At 42.8% G+C, this 20046-nt stretch overlaps 1 protein-coding gene and 1 long non-coding RNA gene across 5 annotated transcripts in view; one reads left to right on the forward strand and one right to left on the reverse strand.

The window, feature by feature from the left end:
- FCHSD2 (FCH and double SH3 domains 2) overlaps positions 1–20046 on the reverse strand; it is a 178984-nt gene that overhangs the window by 33282 nt on the left and 125656 nt on the right. The window contains exons 9-11 of one of the 2 annotated variants that reach the window (XM_063327329.1): positions 16348–16470; positions 12019–12114; positions 10522–10593 (exon numbers count right to left, since the gene is read on the reverse strand). In XM_063327329.1, coding sequence (XP_063183399.1) covers positions 10522–10593; positions 12019–12114; positions 16348–16470 — 291 coding nt within the window. The remainder of the gene's footprint in view (positions 1–10521; positions 10594–12018; positions 12115–16347; positions 16471–20046) is intronic. The other variant, XM_063327340.1, reaches the window with a different exon arrangement.
- LOC134512189 (uncharacterized) lies at positions 3190–10482 on the forward strand. 3 transcript variants are annotated; one of them, XR_010070068.1, is made up of 4 exons: positions 3190–3592; positions 8403–8601; positions 9473–9582; positions 9818–10482. It is a non-coding gene; the product is annotated as an uncharacterized LOC134512189 (long non-coding RNA). The 3 variants fall into 3 exon arrangements; XR_010070069.1 differs by having other exon boundaries at positions 8469–8601; XR_010070067.1 differs by lacking the exon at positions 8403–8601 and having other exon boundaries at positions 3192–3592.

Raw genomic sequence — 20046 nt, forward strand, 5'->3', positions numbered from 1 at the left:
AGGGACCTCTGGAGATCATCTAGTCCAACCCCCCTGCCAGAGCAGGGTCACCTAGAGCAGGTTACACAGGAACACGTCCAGGTGGGTTTTGAATGTCTCCAGAGTTGGAGACTCCACCACCTCTCTGGGCAGCCTGTTCCAGTGCTCTGCCACCCTCAGGGTAAAGAAGTTCCTCCTCATGTTTAGGTGGAATTTCCTATGCTCAAGTTTGTGCCCATTAGTGGCACGGCAACTACGCCATGCATTTACGTAGACGTCTCAGTGTTCAGGATGTAGATCAGTCTCCATCTTTCCCACTAAGGTAGGTTTCCTGATAGTCCTTCTACATTTGTGGGCATTCTGTGCACATTTACTGCACCTGCACTGCGTAAGGGTAAGTAACTTAACGACAATTAAGTTGGAGAGAGTCCAGCAAAGGACCACAAAGATGATGAAGAGGTTGGAGCATCTCTCCTTTGAAGAGAGGTCGAGGGAGCTGGGACTGTTCAGCCTGAAGAAGAAAAGGCTCAGAGGGATCTCATCAATCCATATAACGGTGTGAAGGGAAGGTGCAAAGAGGATGGTGCCCAGTGACAGAAGCAGAGGCACAGGAAGTTCATTCTGAACACCAGGAAACACTTTTTCCCTGTGAGGGTGACCAAGCACTGGCACAGGTTGCCCAGGGAGGTTGTGGAGTCTCCATCCTTGCATATATTCCATATTCGTCTGGGCAAGATCCTGGGCAACCAGCTCCAGACCGGATGACCTCCAAAGGTCCCTTCCAACCTCAACCAATCTGGGATTCTATGATTTTTTTTTTTTTTTTTGAGCCAATCTCATACTCTTCCCATCAGTAAAATTAGCTGTGAGAAGACATTCTCTTCACCCCACCTTCCCGGGGTGTGCTCCTGGCACAACAGAACAGATTTGTGGTTCTCCCAATCAAAGTTAATCAATATTCCAAAGGGGACCCTCAAGAACAACTCCTCTGCGTGGATGACCTGCTGACTCGTGCACATCTCACTATTGAGACGGTGCAGTCCAGAGCCACCCTGCATCCCTCTTTATCACAAGTCCTCTCCAGGCTGATGGAATCTTGCACAACCTGAAAAAAATCCCCTAATAAATTATCACTCAAGAAGAGCGAGTCAATTATCACTCAAGGAGAGAGAGCACGCTTCGGGCTGCTCAAAACCAACTCAGAAAGTGTGAAAGAAATGACTTTTCCATGATTTTCTCTCTCTCACTCTCTCCTCTGTGGTTCAAAAGACAGGATTTTTCTCCATCAGGTGCGGTTTGAAACTAGAGAAGATCCCACAAGTATCCACAAGTTGTTTCGAAAGGAGAAATTCAAGGTTAGCCAGCAGGAGGAAGGTAAGAGAGCACAAAGACAAGGAATTTTTTTCAGGTGGGGCGAGAAGCCTGATGCAGCAGAAGACGGAGAGTTATCAGGTATTTTAGCAGGCAAAGTGGTCCAATTTGTGTCAAGGACGGAAGACAATGTTAACACCAGCACTTGGTATAAACTTGGTAAAATCAAGAGATACTGGGAAGCAAACCAATGTGATAATGAAAGCCAGGTTTTAATGCTTTTAGATTACATTGCCCTCATGGGAGAGGCAATAATACTAACTTATGCTAACATCCGATCAGAGGATTTAATTGAAAATGAAGCCAAAATTGGTTCAGCTTGTTATTTTGTTCAGCTAAGCTCCTTTTCATCAAAATTGAATCTGGCCTTTATTCTTATTCATCCTCTTATTACAGGAGAGCTGGGGGGAGCGGATTCAAGGGGTTGTGAAGGAGATGATTTCCACCAGCGGAGGCAAGCGAGGGAAAGGAAGACAACCCCTACACACGCACACGCTCCCACCACAGGGCTCTGAAATACATCTAACACTTCAGGCAGCTTCTGGGCCACTTTCTGTCTCTATTCCAAGACGCTGTAACTCAGCCAAGAAGCTTGCGGTGCTTCAATTTGTCCCTTCAGAATGCCTTTAGGCATATCAAAAGAGGGGTGGAGAGGAGGTGGCATCCTTCTGTTGCTCCCAGTGACCAAAAACCACCCAAGAGGTTCTTAAAATCCAGTACACCATGTCAAGATATTTTAGCTCCAAGCCAGAAACGACTCCATGAAGTTCATCCGCCAGAGTGGGACAGAGCCACAAAGCCCATATTAATCACAGAATGGTTTGGGTTGGAAGGGACCTTAAAGACCATCCAGTTCCAACACCCTGCCCTGGGCAGGGACACCTCCCACCAGCCCAGGTTGCTCCAAGCCCCGGCCAACCTGGCCTTGAACCCCTCCAGGGATGGGGCAGCCACAGCTTCTCTGGGCAACCTGGGCCAGGGGCTCACCACCCTCACAGCCAAGAATTTCTTCCTGAGATCTCATCTAAATCTAACGGTATTCTCAAAGCAAAAGGAATTGTTAGACAAGATGTGGAGCGGCCCAGAAGAGGAGGTAAGTTCTAAGCACGTGGTTATCTCCGGCATGAACAGGTAGGAAGGCAAAGCTGCCCACCAAGCAAAGAACAGGTGGGTCCAGCTCTCTTCTCCCACCCCCTCAGATTAAATATTATGGGTTTTTTGCCTGATTTTATTGAGGTGGCTTTACACGATCATGTTTCGTCACTACTGTTTGACCTCTTTAATTACCTACGTTAAGCTGCTCCACTAGGTCACTGCAAAACGTAAAGAGAACAAACACCCGGATGTATTTAGGCACATCCAATCCTTAAGATAACATTTGACCTCAGGTTTGTCCTCAGCTTATTGGAGTAAGCATTTTTGTACAGCTTCTTCCACAGCTTCCAACTGAGTCTTACCAGCCGCAAATCTGAGCAGAATCCTTTGACCTTGCCTCTCCCCCGTAAAACATCTCAGAATGAATTTTCACCGTTCCCACTGGTCTTGCTCCTAACTCAGCACCTCATTCTCGTTAAGAAATACAGACTTCTTTTCGCTCGCTTGATAACCTTCTGCGTTATCCCAAGCGTATTTTCGGTTTTTAATCTATTTATCAAAAGCACTTGACCAGAAAAATGAATGCAAACTTTGTGGCTGCTCCTAAGGGCATACTAAAAAAGAAATGAATTGTTATTGGATCGGAGCGGTTATATTAGTTATTCATAAAGCAGTATTGTACCCAAGCAGACCTCACCCTTGCTTAAAGGTCTAAAAATAAACAACATAAAAATGGGGTAATAAAAAGAGTTGGGGAAAAACCTGGAGCTGTGGTCTGTGCGGATAGCAGAAACACAGGCAAAAGCAGGAGACGAGATCTAGAGGAAAAATTTAGTCTCCTGGGGAAGAAGCTGAAAACAAGGGCTCCTAAGATGGACAAGACCAGAGAGAGAGGTGGAAATGCTTGGCCAAGAAGACAGAGCAGGAGAAAGTTTTCAAACCCATCAGGATCTGGAATGTTTCTGGAATAAATGGAGCCGGTATGGCCGGGAGGGACTTCACCTGACCTCTAACAGACCAAGCTGCCAGCACTTCAGAAGACTGTGAAGGATCTTAGAAGCAGAGGAGCAGCAGCAGGTTGGCTGGTGTGGAAGAGTACGTGCTTCAGGAGGACACCAAGGATGACCTGAGAAGTCCCTATCCTCAGGTAAAGATAGGCTAGAGGGGTATAGCAAGTAAGAAATGAAAAACCAACTGCCATTTAAACAGGCTGAAAGGACCTAAAAATAGGAAGAAAGGAGCTAAAATAAGAGATTTATCTGCTATAGACATGAAAATCCAAAGTGTAGGGAAGAAGGTGGAGGGACTGAAGTGTCTGGTCCTAAACTGATTTACTAAATTAAGCTCTTGCTTAAGTGTTTTCAGGACTGGAGCTCGGCGGTGGCAAAACGACCAATGACTCAATTTAACCTCTTCCAAAAAAGAGGGAAACCAAAACCACTCGCCGTGGCCAAGGAATGAAGGGAGAGCCCAAAAACCTGAGCTAAACTTAGATGGACGTTCTGCTGCTCTCTCAGGGTTTGGGTTACAGCGAAAGTGGCGTTTAGTGCTAAAAATTCAATCAGTAAACCAAGGAAAAGCACTAGATGGCTCCAACCAGCTGAAGAGCTTAGAGACTAGCGATGCTGTTTCTTAAATTAACAAACGCATCTATTTTGTAGACACGTTGCTCCTCCATTTTTGTCTGAAATGTTATTGCAGGTGCAGAAGTTGCCTTATGACAGGGCCAAGCGTTCATTCTCTTATTTACGCAGTTACATCTGCACGCAGATGGCACACGTACAGTTTTAAGAGCAAAAAAAGTTGGCTCTTGAGCCTTCAAGTTCCTTATTTTTGTAGCTGAAGCCTAAAAAAGTTCGCTTCGACAATGGAAAAACAGAGGAAACATTTACTGCATGCAAATCACCAACACAAAACACACCTAAAAATTGTAATTTCTTTTGAAGAGGTGAAAATAAAAGCTTCCCATGCCAATGTTGAAAAGCAAGCTCAACCTTATGACCAACACTTCCAGGGAGGAGCAAGGGATACGCATGACATTTTTCACACAACTCATAGCTCCACGCAGCAGCCGTAAGAAAAGCGTGAGTCGAGTTTGGCGCTTGTTTTAGTCTGTTATTGTACAACTCATTTAATTTTAGTTTAGGCGGGAGTGAGCTAGGACTGACTTGCATTTCGGTGAATTGTCAATGTTACAAACAGGACACCCCCATACAGGGGTGGATTTTCTTCCACTCAGAAGAATAGAAAAGGACCGACGTCCACTATTAATAGCTTACATCAACCTCTGTACATATGTTATGATAAAGCTAAACCAAACCAACCTATTATTGCTGCTTTATAGGACTACATTCTGCTTTTTAATCTAATAAATTAACATCTCACAGTGGCGAGTGCTGGGGGCTGCAGGAGGATAAGGAACATCCATCCTATCAGGCAGGGAACAAAGACAATAATGACATTTAAACTCATCACAAGAAAGGTGGTTCAGGGGTATGTGAACAGAGAAAAAGGGATCCTGGGACTTTTTGACATCATCTGGGCTGAAAAACAGTCCTACCATGATCTCGTGGTTTTTCCTAAAGAAATTTTTTCTATAGCAAAATATGAAATCCCAACAAATACTACCGAATACCACAAATACTACTTCAAGCTGTTGTCTGGCTTCTGGCGTAACCGAAACTCGCCTTACTAAAAGTACCCGGGAAAGGAACCCTCCTACCGCCATCTGTATGAAATGATTCCTCCAGTGGGTTTTTAGGGGGTTGTTTATTTTTAGTTCTGGTTCATTAATGATTTTGGGGGATCACTGCCCATTAGCTAGAAACCTCCTGCTAATCATACTGTGCACACAGATTGTTGGAGCAGCTGACGCCGAACACCTGAGGCCAAGGTTACTGTAAACCTCCCTTCTTCCCATCTCTGGGAAAACGATTTTGGTTTGGGGCGTTTTTTTTTTCCAAAGACTAGAATCTTAACAGTCCTATTATTTGTTAGACGGCAGTGATTAATAGAGCTTTGCTGTTCCTAGTGCCTGATGTTATTGTGTTAAGCCCTTTTGTTATATAGCAGAGATTAAAAGCCACAAATCTTTCTCTCTTTTTAAAATTTTCATCTTATTTGTTTTAAAAAGTTTTTAATCTTCTCACTGAAATTAATTTCGCAAGTAGAGCGCAGTATATTTTCATTAGCGTGCTTCCATTCTCCCCCTCATAATTATTCTTATTTGCCTCAGCTATCACAGCAGCCGCCTCCACATCCAACTTTCCCAAAAATCTACGCTGTGTTCTATTATAACTAGAAATACAGAAAAATTGCTCTCATTAGGTAACCGAAGGCAAAAAAACCCCCAACCTTCTAAACCAACTTTGACACCAAGAAATTGATTTCATAGATAATTTCAATGCGATATAAACAAAGATCTATTTCTTAAGCGGCCGCTTCTTTCAAGTATTACTCCTGCTCTCTGGTCTCGCTGCTAGAAATTATCCGGAGTTTTGCTTAAACGGTGTTTTCTGACTGTATGAGAAAGAATACTAACAGCGCGCTCTCTAAATTCAAATAAAATCAATTGGACAGTGAGCCAATTTCAGCTCATTATACTTCAAGCAGACCAGAAAGGATGTTAAAATTCCACCCAAGATAAGAGCCAGTAACTCCAGGGTGCTTCCCCTGTTCTTCAAACGACCCTTTTAACATCAACCTCAAATCTGAGTGGTTTAGCTCAGACTTTATTTTAACCACCACTGGGGTGGGGGGAATTAAGGAAAATGGGTTTTCCTCGTGTCAGCCATGCACAAGACGTGTCAAGTTATATAGAGAATATTCCCTATATATTCCCTATATATATATATACACACACACAAGTTATATAGGGAATATATATATACACACACACATACTAATACATACAGAGATATATATACAAGTTATATAGGGAATATATATAGGGAATATTCAGTATATATATTCCCTATATAACTTGTGTATATATATCACAGAATCACAGCATGGCAGGGGTCGGAAGGGACCTCTGGAGACCATCCAATCCAACCCCCTGCCAGAGCAGGGTCACCCAGAGCAGGTGGCACAGGAACGCGTCCAGGTGGGTTTGGAATGTCTCCAGAGACGGAGACTCCCCCACCTCTCTGGGCAGCCTGTGCCAGGGCTCTGCCACCCTCACAGGAAAGAAGTTCCTCCTCATGTTTAGGTGGAACTTCCCATGTTAAAGTTTGTGCCCGTTACCCCTTGTCCTGCCCCTGGGCACCACTGAGAAGAGCCTGGCCCCATCCTCCTGACACCCACCCTTTCAGTATTTCTAAGCGTTGATAAGATCCCTCCTCAGTCATCTTTTTTCCAGACCAAAGAGACCCAAATCCCTCAGCCTTTCTCCATCAGAGAGGTGTTCCAGTCCCCTCAGCATCTCCATAGCCCTTTGCTGTCCCCTCTCCAGCAGTTCCCTGTCCTTCTGGAACTGGGGAGCCCAGAACTAGACCCAGTGCTCCAGCTGTGGCCTCCCCAGGGCAGAGCAGAGGGGAGGATGACCTCCCTCCTCCTGCTGGCCACACTCTTCTTGATGCCCCCCAGGAGACCATTGGCCTTCTTGGCCATGAGGCCCCATTGCTGGCTCATGGTCATCCTGTTGTCCACCAGGACTCCCAGGTCCCTCTCTGCAGAGCTGCTCTCCAGCAGGTCAGTCCCAACCTGTCCTGGTGCAGGGGGTTATTCCTCCCCAGGGGCAGCACTCTACACTTGCCCTTATTGAATTTCATAAGGTCCCTCTCTGCCCAACTCTCCAATACATATCTATATATATATGTATTAGTATGTGTGTGTGTATATATATTCCCTATATGTGTGGGAATAATATATATACATATAAAGGGAATTTACAGCTTCGCCAGGCTCCCACTGGCATCTACTGGACTTTTCTTTACCTGAACGACTGTATTTCTCCTCAGCAGTACTTCCATATGCTTTATATTCTGATAACATTTAATTCTAATTTTTTAATATATATTTAGCTTCAAAAAGTAATAGTTAAAAGACAGTCAGCTTACCCTTTTCTGGTATTAAAAGCACAGGCTACTCTAAATACAGAAAACGTCATGAGTTCTCTGAATTTGTCCGTTTGGGCTTATTTACGCGAGAGATTATTTTTTACTAGCAGTTTGTATTTCACAAACTTTTCCGGATTTAAATATTTAATGTCGAACATGAAATATTTATAATCAATAATTATAAAAATAGAATATAAGACCATTTAGAAAACAAAGGTATTTTAAAATATTTAAGCATATTTAATACTAAATAAATGTTAAATATGTTTTAAATATTTAAATAAATTCAGGAGTAATTTCTAATTTCTATTTATTTTCAAATCCCCAAGCACTCGGAGAGCTGAAAAAACATGCCGTGAGCAAGAATGATGTCCTTTTGTAAATATTGCTTGTATAACTTACATCATACAGCTTAATATAAGCTGCTCCGAAATTCAAGATATTCTTCTGCGTATGACAGCGACGTGAAATTCATCCTTATTCCCACCATCTGTCCCTAAAAATCTTGTACATCCAAGTAACGAGGGGTGAAACTACAAAACTTTCCACTGATCTTACTGAGATGTTGGGTTGTTTTTTTTTGTTTTGCAAATGACAGTGAGAAAAATGGATTTTTTTTTTTTTTCATGTCGATAAGCTGTCGTACAAGTAAGATTCCGCTACGTTTTTTACTTGCGTGCTCCAAGAAAACGCCAGCATCAGTAATGTCCAGGGGAAATTATAGTCACAGGCGACACGTAGATTAGAAAAAACAGGAAAAAGACCTTCAAAGTTTCGTGTCAGCTGTTTGCTGCCGTTCTCGTCCCGCGCTCGCGACATGCTTTTTTGTCGTTTGGCTCATTTTCTCACGTGATAACGGCCGGTTCAAGGTAAAAAAAAAGAATCTTTTCCAAACAGGAAAGAGAGAAAAGCTGGGTAATTTCCTGTCATTTCCTTTCTGTTTCGCCCTGTTCTTATGGCGAGGGCTCAACCACGAAGCGTGTTTTCAACGCAATGGATTTCTGCGGATTTTATACTAAATATCCGGCGCCTGGCGGGAGGGTGTTGGATGATGAGAGTGTCACTCCATTGAATAGAGCAGCAGCCCCCGTGTCAGGTCAGCGTGTGCCGACTGGTTTTTCTCGTGAGGCCAACGGTATTTCAAAAGACCCTCTTGATTTTTTCCATTTGGCTCTTCGTAAAGGCTCGAGCCGTTTTGCGAAGCCATTTATTGAAAGGATTAAAGCTGCCTGGGAATGGATCAATGGTTTCTTACTTACTTACTTCCCTTTCCTTAGGGCAAACTAGGTCGTTTTAAATAAAAATTCAGAAACTTCCCTTTTTTAAAAAAAAAATAATCACATCTGTCGAAATTAACTGAAACACTGAAATAATCTAAATAGTAACACGAACAAATATATATAAAGTTAAGCTCAAAACAATGTTTTAGATAATGGAAAATAGCTGATCGGTGGAAAATATTTTGTCGTGGGCTTCTCTCTGTGGACACTCAAGAGTCTACATTTCAGGATAATGCTGGGGAAATAAAAATATTGAAAATCCATGGAAAACCATTTCATACCCATCTTTCTTAGGAAAGGTCTCTTTTGGAGGCTCCGACTGTGCACGTTAAAGAGTATTTTGGAAATCAATGGAGGTGTGGGGTTTGTCCCTGACTCAAGGACTGCATGGGAATCCATTCTTTGGCAACAGCAAAATTTTGGGACGTAGCACATAAAACTAGAATTTATAAAAGTATTCAGAGTTTTTCCTACAGCCGAGCTCCACATTCCTATTGTCTATAACATTCTTCTTCCCTACAATATTCACAGTTTCATTCCGGTAATATTTAAACGCTCCAAACTTTGACCCCAGCCACGGTGGATCCAGTATTTAGTCTGAAGAGAGGCCATAATTTGTTCTTGGAAAAGGTTGATATTAAAACATTTGATTAGATGTTTTAATCACGCTATTTGTATTTCTTTCAGTGTTAAGTCTTCGGTGTGAAAATTATCATGCATAACCCACAAAAACGAAAAGCCAACCGGTAACCTCGGCAGATCAACTACAAAGAGAATACGTGGCAAAAGAATGCTTGGTAATTATTCTTCAATATTTCAATTTCAATTATTCTTTCTTTTCGTTAGAAAACATACAATTTTGGACAAATTCAAAAGCCTGGACCAAAACCCCTCATTTTCTTGTATTTAGCGATTAAAAATGGTGAATGCGTAACCTGTAATTGCCCAGGTAGGATGCTGTTGGCTGAGAATAATTATAGGGATCATAAAGAAGCTTGATAATTTATTTATTTTTGTGAATGCCGGTTACAGAATAAGCAGGCAGAAGCTCAAAAAATGCGGTGCGCTGAAGAAAAGCGGTAACTCCACAGCCCAAGCGGGTTAGCCGAGTGAAGAAGTCACCGCATGGGAGGTACCGAGACAACTCGAGACGCAAAGCACCCCTTCATCGCCTTTAAAAAGCTCCCGAAATTCAGCAGCGCCCGCGCAGCACCTCTCGGCCCAGGCGAGCGCCGCGTCAAAGCCTCGTGTCATTTTCCCCCTTGAAGAGTTTAAAGAGGAGTGAATCACAGTTCTGTTTGAGGTGGGGATAGCCCTCTGGAAAGAGCACAAAATTAAATTAGTAATGGGACCGCATTTCATTAGCGCATGCTAAGAGCCTCCAGTTGTTGTACAAGCTTCCCCGTTCACGTTAGGGAAGCAACCGATTATACACAGCGCTATCTGGAGCTGTGAAATTTTAATTCCTGCCCCCAAAAGATTAGAATATCAATTACAAGCGCAAAAAGAGAAGCGTGAAGCTGCTCCCCCCCAAATAACACAGTTAAATTGCTTTCTCCTCCTTTAACTTAAATCTCATTGTGGAAAAAGCGCTGCTTTTTTTTTTTTTTTTTTCCTTCCTTATTTTATATGTATATTATGCATTCTGTTGCCACCTTAGGAGTGTAAATTCGCCATCCCGAGCCACACGCACAGCAATAACGACACAAAGGCTGATGGTAAATACTCCCATATACCTCTGCTATAGTCATTCTCATGGCACTGACAGGGGAGGGCTCAATATCCACCAGCTGAACGGCGTTAAAACTCTGGATGCAGAGATGGCGCAGGGAGGAAAACACACAGCAGCGAAGGTTAGAAAAGCAGGGCAAAAGTTAGAAAGATTCCGCTCGCTCTATTAACAACCTCAAACTTTATGGAAGTAAGTCACCCTCTACAAAGGAGCTGGAAGAAAAAGCAAACTCACAGTTTGTTAAAAAGGAAAGACAAGGGAAAGCGTGTTATAAGTGTCAGAATTTCTGGAAAAATCACCTTAAATATCACAGAATCATCATAGAACGTGTTGGGTTGGAAGGGACCTTTAAAGGCCATCTAGTCCCACCCCCCTGCAGTGAGCAGGGACATCTTCAACTAGACCAGGTTGCTCAGAGCCTCATCAAGCCCGGCCTTGAATGTCTCCTGGGATGGGGCCTCCACCACCTCTCTGGGCAACCTGGGCCAGTGTCTCACCACCCTCATTGGAAAGAACTTCTTCCTAATGTCTAAATATCTATTAACAGGGTTCTTGAATTTAATCACCTGAACTGGAGATCAAGACATACCTGTCCAAGTCAGTTTATGAATGCATTCAAGTAATAAAAAGCTGCACAAGGTTAACTTTTTTAAACATCTAGACTTAAATTGTTATTTCTTAAAATAACATTAGTAACGTCAGTGGGACATCAACAACCCGATTTCATTAAAGTGTTGTTTGGAAATGTATTTACATACTATCATAGAACCATAGAACTGTCCAGGCTGGAAGGGACCTTTCAGATCATTGAGTCCAACCATCAACCCAACACTGACAAAGCCACCACTCCCCCATGTCCCTCAGCACCACGTCTGCCCGGCTTTTAAATCCCTCTGGGGACGGCGACTCCACCACTGCCCTGGGCAGCCTCTTCCAATACTATGATTTACTCAATTTTAATGTCATTAACGATTGCTTCAGAAGCAACATGGGCACCAAGCAAACAATTTCTGAGATTATTTTGGAATGCAATGTGTTCTTTCTAAATCAATAACTTCTTCTATGTATGTCTAAATATTCATTGAGTAGTTTAGAGGTACACGGACACTTAATTTGGCACAGCATCACGCGTGTTGTCGCCCGCTATTAGGGAATGTTATGAGAAATCTCACCAGCACTATAAGAAGCTAAAAAAAAGTAGCAAGAATTGCCCTAAAAGCAGAGAAACACGTGACTGCTAGTCACAATCTGGCAATAAAAAAAAAAGATTGTGCTCTTCTGTGGATGACGTTGAGCTCGTTTCACGCTTTTGTTTCCATCACCCACCTACCGCTGGCAGAGCTGGTGGAATCAGGCCACTTTCCCTTTCTTTTTCCAAATATATAGCACGAGGTTAAACTAGCCCAGGATACCAGGGAGAGCTCTTCTCTTACCATTTATAACAACATTCTTAAAAATAGAGGGAGAACAAAGAAATGAAGGAATTCAGCGGGGTTCTTACAGTGTCACTGTCACTCGGTTGGAACTGGAAAGGCTGCGGTTTGTGAAAGACGGAGTTCTCCTGTAGGAACAGCTGGAGATTGTAATCCCGCACCACCTGAGGAAAATAACAAACGGCCTGTTATTTTGTAAACCTAAAAACATGCGACAGTAAAATTAGTCCACTATTTCAGAGACAGAACCTCGAATGCAACGGAACGAAATTCAGGACCTGATGCCAGGCAGTAAAACCCACAGTTTTTCAGAAGCAACTGGTAGGACACGCCAAAGAGCCCAAAAATATCTGGCTTTAACCGCGGAAAAATCCCACAAGGGCAAAATGGGGGCGGGGGGGGGGAGCCAATTATCCATATACAGTATGCGGTGTCACTACCATAAACATTTTTCTCTCCCCTTGCGGATAATTTCTTGCGCACAGCTCTTTCTTAAGCTGAAATGTCATCTTTTTACACAAATTATTAGTTGCAGGAGCTGGAAAGACTATTTGGGATAACGCGTAGAAAATCACTTGCACAATTAACCTCTTCCTATTAAATTGCTTTCAGAGACAACTCTCACAGCTTCCATTTTGCTAAAGCAAAACTACTTCAGCTCCTAAATTTGTTTAATGGTACATTTCACATAGCAGGACACATCTCCCTAAACAAATCCCTTATGTCACAATTTACACGTATTGACAAAGAAAAACTCAGTGACCGCGATACGAAGAAACAGTATCACTGCTCGAAGAACTCTGCGGCGCATTCGCTGCTTCTTCCATTGATGAAAACGCGTAAATAGCAGCATGAAATGATAAAAATCTACTGCCAAAAGGAGGGTTTCAATGTACAGAAATGTACAATAAAGACGGTATTTATCCAGAAAGAGCAGCAATGCTGTATGGGAGCGAGAACTCTGATTACACTGAACCTACAATGGTAAATACAACGTGTTCTCTCACGTATCAAAATGTTGATGCTTGTGTTACCCAAGTACCGAACTGTAAAAAATTAATCTTCAGTTTTAGAAAGTAAATAGTCCTCCAGGGCCAATAACGCACTTATTTAAAACAGTAAAGCACATAATTACTGTGCCAATTCGAGCAGTTGAACGTAAACACATTCAAACGTGTAGAAAACAGAGCGAGAAGGCATACGGGGAAGCTGTATTTATTCCCAGAAATAGAAATTTGGAAAATATGGAAGGAGGACTCGCCTGAAGCTTCAGACGATGCCCCGCACTGACCGTGGCATCGAAATTCCTTCTGTTAAACACTTAAACTTAGATGTCCTGAGAAATTTTCCCTTGAAACAACAATATTTAGTTATAAATGAAAACAACTGTTATAACGTGAGACTTGGGAGAGTTTGCAAGTCCAGCAAATTAATATCCCACTTTTTGCACAATGTATTTGACAATTGTTAAAATGAAAATAAAAAGACTCCAAAGCAACACAGTATTTTCAGGATTAAGCAGCAACTTTTCCGACTGGATTTCCTGCAATTCAGAAATCAAGTCAATGTTCCCAGGCAGTTTCTTTATGAAGTCAATGTCAATAGACATGTTAAAATAGACCTGAAATCAAGCGTTAAATACATAGCATATGCAGAATGAAGGCATAGTCAGAAATGGGCACAAATGAACTTATTTGCCCTAGGACGGTGAAGGTCCTTACCAGAAACATCACAGAAATGTTATTCAAAAGAGCAAATGGAATTTCAGAAAATGTTCCAAAAAAAATCATATTTTCTCCAAAAGAGAAGTGCAAGTACAAGTCTTGAATAAGACTGTTCAATTGAAAAGGAAGTTAAATTGCATTTTTCATATGTTCAGCGTCAGAGGGTAATATTTCATAGAATCACAGAATGGTTTGGGTTGGAAGGGACCTTAAAGACCACCCAGTTCCACCCCCCTGCCCTGGGCAGGGACACCTCCCACCAGACCAGGTTGCTCCAAGCCCCGTCCAGCCTGGCCTTGAACCCCTCCAGGGATGGGGCAGCCACAGCTTCTCTGGGCAACCTGGGCCAGGGGCTCACCACCCTCACAGCCAAGAATTTCTGCCTCAGATCTCAGCTCAATCTCCCCTCTTGCAGTGGAAACCCCTTCCCCCTCGTCCCATGGCTCCCCTCCCTCATCCAGAGTCCCTCCCCAGCTTTCCTGGAGCCCCTTGAGGGACTGGAAGGGGCTCCAAGGTCTCCCCGGAGCCTTCTCTTCTCCAGGCTGAACCCCCCCAACTCTCTCAGCCCGTCCTCCCAGCAGAGGGGCTCCAGCCCACGGATCATGTAGTGATAGGGCAAGGGGTGATGGCTTCAAACTGAAAGTCCCTCAAGGGGCTCCAGGAAAGCTGGGGAGGGACTCTGGATGAGGGAGGGGAGCCATGGGACGAGGGGGAAGGGTTTTCCACTGCAAGAGGGGAGATGAGCTGAGATCTGAGGCAGAAATTCTTGGCTGTGAGGGCGGTGAGCCCCTGGCCCAGGTTGCCCAGAGAAGCTGTGGCTGCCCCATCCCTGGAGGGGTTCAAGGCCAGGCTGGACGGGGCTTGGAGCAACCTGGGCTGGTCAGAGATGTCCCTGCCCAGGGCAGGGGGGTTGGAACTGGGAGATCTTTAAGGTCCCTTCCAACCCAAACCACTCTGTGATTCTATGACCACTTTTGTGCCAGAGGAACGCCATGAGTCATCCCAACCTCACAGTAATAAAACCTCCAAAGCTGCAACAAACGATGCTATGACAAATTGTGAAAAACCTTCATTTTATACAGAAAAACTTGTTTTGGAGATGTTTCCCTCCATCTGCATTAGCATTAGGTGACCAACTATCCCCTAGGCAGCCGGATACAACACAGCCCTGCCCACCCGGAGCAGCCCCCTCCGGCTCTCCCGCGCTCAAGCAACTTGTCTCATTCTAACACAACTATAATTTAATTCCATCCTGTGAACAGCAATACAGCTCAGCTGGAAAAACTAAAGCGTTTCTACCAATGATCTGAAGCGCCTTTTCTAAGCGTAGCTTGGCAAGCTTCTGATCTTAAAACTAACAAAGAACAGGTGAAGCATAAAAAAAAACCCACAATAAATATTGAAAATCTTTGCTTTGATGGCAAGCTGGGTTTTATTCCAAATTACTAAATTGCTAACAAATCTGTTACACGTTTAACACCCGAGCTGCTTCTGAAACACACGCACAGCTTTTGATACCCAGTTTCGACTCCGGATTCACCTCCCCTGTCTGAGTCAATTCCTGCAACGTGGACTTACAGGAAGTAAGTTAACTTAAAATTCCAAAGAAAGGCTGAGCAAAGCCTGCGTCTGTGGAATGAGCCGCCGATTGATGTGTTTAGTATTTCAGAGCAAGACGCACGTTTTCAGTAGTCACATAATACAAATTTTTCTGCTCTGCATTCTTGAACTGCAAGAAAACCGGTGCTGCTGAGCACTGGATGCAACCGACCTGAATGATAACAGGCCAAGGTAAATTAGTGAAAGTCCTTTTCCAACAGAAGAAAAAAAATACTATTTTCATTATCTTTCCCGCTGCTGCCAAGGAAATTCAAAGACGAGCTAGCGTGAAGCCGATTTTTAATCCACTCACTTTGTATCTAGTAAGGTGTGAGTTAGCACCCTCGCAGGTGAATAAGGAACGTGTTAAATATGTTGTTTCTACGTTAAGTCCCAGCATAAATGAGTTCTGCTTCTGTGCGGGTGGCTAAGGTATGCTTATAAAGGAATATTATGACAGCCCCAGAGCAGCTCGTTTGAGCTCAACGGCAATTATTATTATTTTTTAGCCCAGCAGATGAATTATTTAAGTATCAAAATTACCCCGGAAGCGATCGCGTATTCCTGATTCTGGCTGCTCGACAGAGCAAACAAACCACGTCTATGACAAGACTCAAATCTGTTTTCTGTGTTTGCCATTCTCCATTCCAGGGAGAAAACGCCGCAATACTTTGGTTTTTAAGTTGACAGTCAATTATTAAGAAACGATCCAAAGAGTTTCACAGGGCGTTACTGGGACGGATGACTAACGCGGTTCCAGATTACCCAGCGCAGAACTCAGCTGCGATTTCTCTTCCCAAACATGCAGAATGAACATAACGGAACGTCTCTTGATTGCTGTTCTCTGAAGATCTGGTACCGTGTAAACGCGCTGATGAGAATGCAATCTGGGTGGCAACAGGAAAAATTCTCCCCAAGAAAACCGCCTAGTTTCTTTTAACCCAATACCACTCATGAGGAACCAAAAATAATAACCATTCCGCTCTGTCATTCTTTTGGAAGCCAATCTTAAGCCTGGGAACCTCTATGTGCTGTAAGGATTCGGTTACAATGGTTCATTCAGTTAAAACTTACCCTGCTGGAAGTCTCCAGTAAAAACTGGAAGGTGTTTTGTACAGCTTGGCATGTCTCTAGCTCAGTCCTGCTGAATGCCATTAAATAATCCTTCAGGTGATCATATACATTGCCGTCAAGAGCCTGTATGAGGGAAAGAATTAGAGGAAATTCAGAAAGAAATTAAGAAAAGCGATGCGTACTTTGGAATAGGATTTATTAATATTCATGTCTAGGTTTGTAAGATGCCCCCATAATTTCTTTTAACACATATTCACCTATAAAAATCAGACTGGATGGTGACAAGAGGACATCCTTCACTGTTGACAAGGAGGAATGGCCGTGCTTTATTTCCATTAGGTGGCACCACAGAGCACCGTAACAATGTCGCGTTATAATAAATGATTTTCATCCAGTTGTGTAACGCGGCCACAGCGGAACAGTGAGGTCAGGCCGGGATAAGGGAATACGCTCAGGGAAATGGCTTTTATGCCAAGGAAGGGACCTGGTCACCTCAAGGATACGGGGCTTGGAGCAGGCAGAGCACTCCTTGAGCCACTGGACCACACTCCAAATGACATTACCAAGACACTCAACATCTGTATGCTTCAGATACACAGCTATTTGCTAATTAAAACCTGCTAATCAATACCAGCCATTCTGCGTAAGCACAACACACCTCTTCGGTGCACAGAATTGCCAAATATGTAACAAAAATGTCCGTACGACATCAAAGCTCCTACTCAAGAGCCCTGTTGCAACCAGAGCCATAAACCCACATCTCATGGCCTAGGTCACACGTAGGTTTAATGCACGTTCTGTATTATACCTGTCTGACTTTGCAAGTGACTGACGATTTCACTTAAATTTCACAAATACTCATTTAAATAGTATATACCAGGTTTCACAGGTAATCATTGAAATAGTAGATTCATTGAAACAGTGTATTTCAGGTCTCAACTGATTCAAGGGCGCGTTGCCATATAAAACTGCATTTGATTATTTCAATCATTTTGAAAAGTCAGGGAGGGGGGAAAGGTGAAATCGCACAAGCCTTAAGAAATGGTTTCTGCCCCAACAGAATCAATGTCTGCTCGGCTTTTAAATCCCTCCAGGGATGGCGACTCCACCACTGCCCTGGGCAGCCTCTTCCAGTGCTTGACAACCCTTTCGGGGAAGAAATTTCTCCTAATATCCATCTGAAACCTCCCCTGGCGCAACTTGAGGCCGTTTCCTCTTGTCCCAGGGCCTGTTCCTTGGGAGAAGAGCCCGACCCCCCCTGGCTACCCCCTCCTTTCAGGGAGTTGTAGAGAGCAAACTCTCTACTTGACAAAGCAATTATAAATGCTCAGTCTGCAAAGCAGCTCTGGTATTTTTAATTCCAGTGTGCTAGAAAGCAGTATTTCAGTTCAATCCCCCTGCCTTCGTATCAAGCCCGTATGTTCGCTTGGTGTTCAACCCAGCAGGAGGGATTCACGTCGTTTAACTTCAGACTTCTACGCCGGAATTTGTCACTCTAGGTCCTTTTTGGAGTCAATGGAGAGAAGCTGGGACTGCTGGGGTGCGATTCATCTCCCTCTAAGATAGATGGCTAAAATAGGTCAGATGAAACGCAGCATGCAAAGTGCCTCTTCCTCTTCACTGCCCGGTAATAGCACCCAGACAATTAGCTTAGATGTCTACCTCGGTCACAGAAAGCTGGGTGAGATGAAACCCATCTCAACTCAACATGTTTTTATTCTCTGCAACTCTTATCTACCGAGCCCTAGGAATGAAACTTTTCTCTCTACAGCTGTATTCTATAGTTCTAAGAATATAAAAAGATATATAATCTTCAATTTCATTTTTCCCTCGCTCCTCTTGCAATGACCACAGCTCTGAAGCGTCGTGCTGCGCTGTCAAAGTACCCTCCCAGTGCGATAGATAAGATACATAGGAAAGAACACCAAAGCAAAGCATGGCAAAACATAAGGAAGCGTACAAATCTGTCAGCGTGTGAAAACTGCCTTTTTCCTTTCATTAATTAAAAGCAGTTTCAATATGAAGTTCTTAAATACCGCCGAGAGCTGCCAGAATCGCCGTTATTAAAGGCGGCGTGATGCGACACGGGCACATTTCTCAGCCAAGGAAAACCCACAGCTCCAGCACCCGCTAAAAAACTCAGCGTTGCACAGAAAAAGCGACAATTCCATCCCATCAGTTACAGGACGAGAGAGTTGGTTGGGTACAAATTGCTTTCAATGATAATGTAGCTATTCATTCTATAAAATGGCAATTATTCTATCAAGCTGGATATGTTAATACTAAAACAAAAGATGTGAGTTTGCTGAACTATACAATAATAAATTAATATTCATGCGGGATTTTGTAATACCGAATCTGAATCTCATTTCCTGACAAACACTCTGACCCGAACCACCGAACACCCCAATTTAGGTTTGAAAGAAAAAGTCTTTTCAAAATTTCTGATCGCTCCACTTGGAAGAGGAAACTGAAAAAAAAAAAGCCCAAAAAATAAAATCAAAAAACCCCAACAGACATTATTTCACTACAATGGCTTTTGTTCTCGTTCTGAATCTCAGAAGATTACTAAATCACTTACTGTATTACCATCAGACTGAAAAACCTGTCTTTTTTCCAGCCTCAAAAGAAAATCAAGATTTAAGTGGGTTTTTTTTAACAAACCCAACATTAAAACTATGATAATATGAAGTTAAGTATCACGGAATTACCATTTCCAAGGATAGGAAAAAAGCCAATGTTTTTTAAGAAATAATTTCTTTAGAGTGAAACTGTCATACTAAAGGTAAAAAACTATTTCTCCACCTGAGCCCAAGCTTTAGCAGATAATGGCTGAAATTAGGCCTGACAAAAATTGAATCTGTTAACTAAGGCAACGGATACACAACCAAATTAAAGTGTATTTTTATAAAAACCCCTATACGTTAATTCAAATCAATAAAATGACATGGTGGGGGTGGCGAGCACATTTTTCTGATTTCAACATAAAGTTTCAAGTATGACATAACATAGTTTTCCGAGGAACAAAATTTCACTCCCAATTTTGATCATCATTTTGAGAAGGTTTTCCTTTTTTAATTCAAGGGATTATATTTAACATTTTAGGAACTAACTCCTATTCTATTCTATTTTATTCTATTTTATTTTATTCTATTCTATTCTGTTCTGTTCCGTTCCTCTACTCTACTCTACTCTACTCTACTCTACTCTACTCTACTCTACTCTACTCTACTCTACTCTACTCTCATACGCACCAGCTTTATTCATTCATTGAGATTTCCTCAAAGGCAAAGACGCAAATAAAACTACTTTAGATATTGTTAGTGCCTTTGGGCCATCGTTCTTAATCTCTGCTGATAACACACGAAGTAGAAAAGACAGTGCTGAACGTATCGCTTTCCTTCATGCAACTTTGAGGTCTCTTCACTAGAGCATTTACAGGTATAGTCCCACTTATCTAAAAATTACCACTTCAATTTCTTGGAGAAGACAGAGAACAGGCTAAACTACTTGCATTTTTTTTATTTTAAAAGACTCATTCCTTCTCAGATCCCAAAGGAAAAACAAGGAAATTATTTGACCCGTGCGTAATGCAAGACCAGAATCATGGAAAGGCACCAAGGCGGGTCTTCCATTTTCTCTCATTTATTTGTGAAATATTCCTGTTATTCTACTCATGTCTGTCTTGCACAGAAACTG

The sequence above is a fragment of the Chroicocephalus ridibundus genome, chromosome 1 (genome assembly GCF_963924245.1).
Source record: "Chroicocephalus ridibundus chromosome 1, bChrRid1.1, whole genome shotgun sequence".
Lineage (NCBI taxonomy): Eukaryota > Metazoa > Chordata > Aves > Charadriiformes > Laridae > Chroicocephalus > Chroicocephalus ridibundus.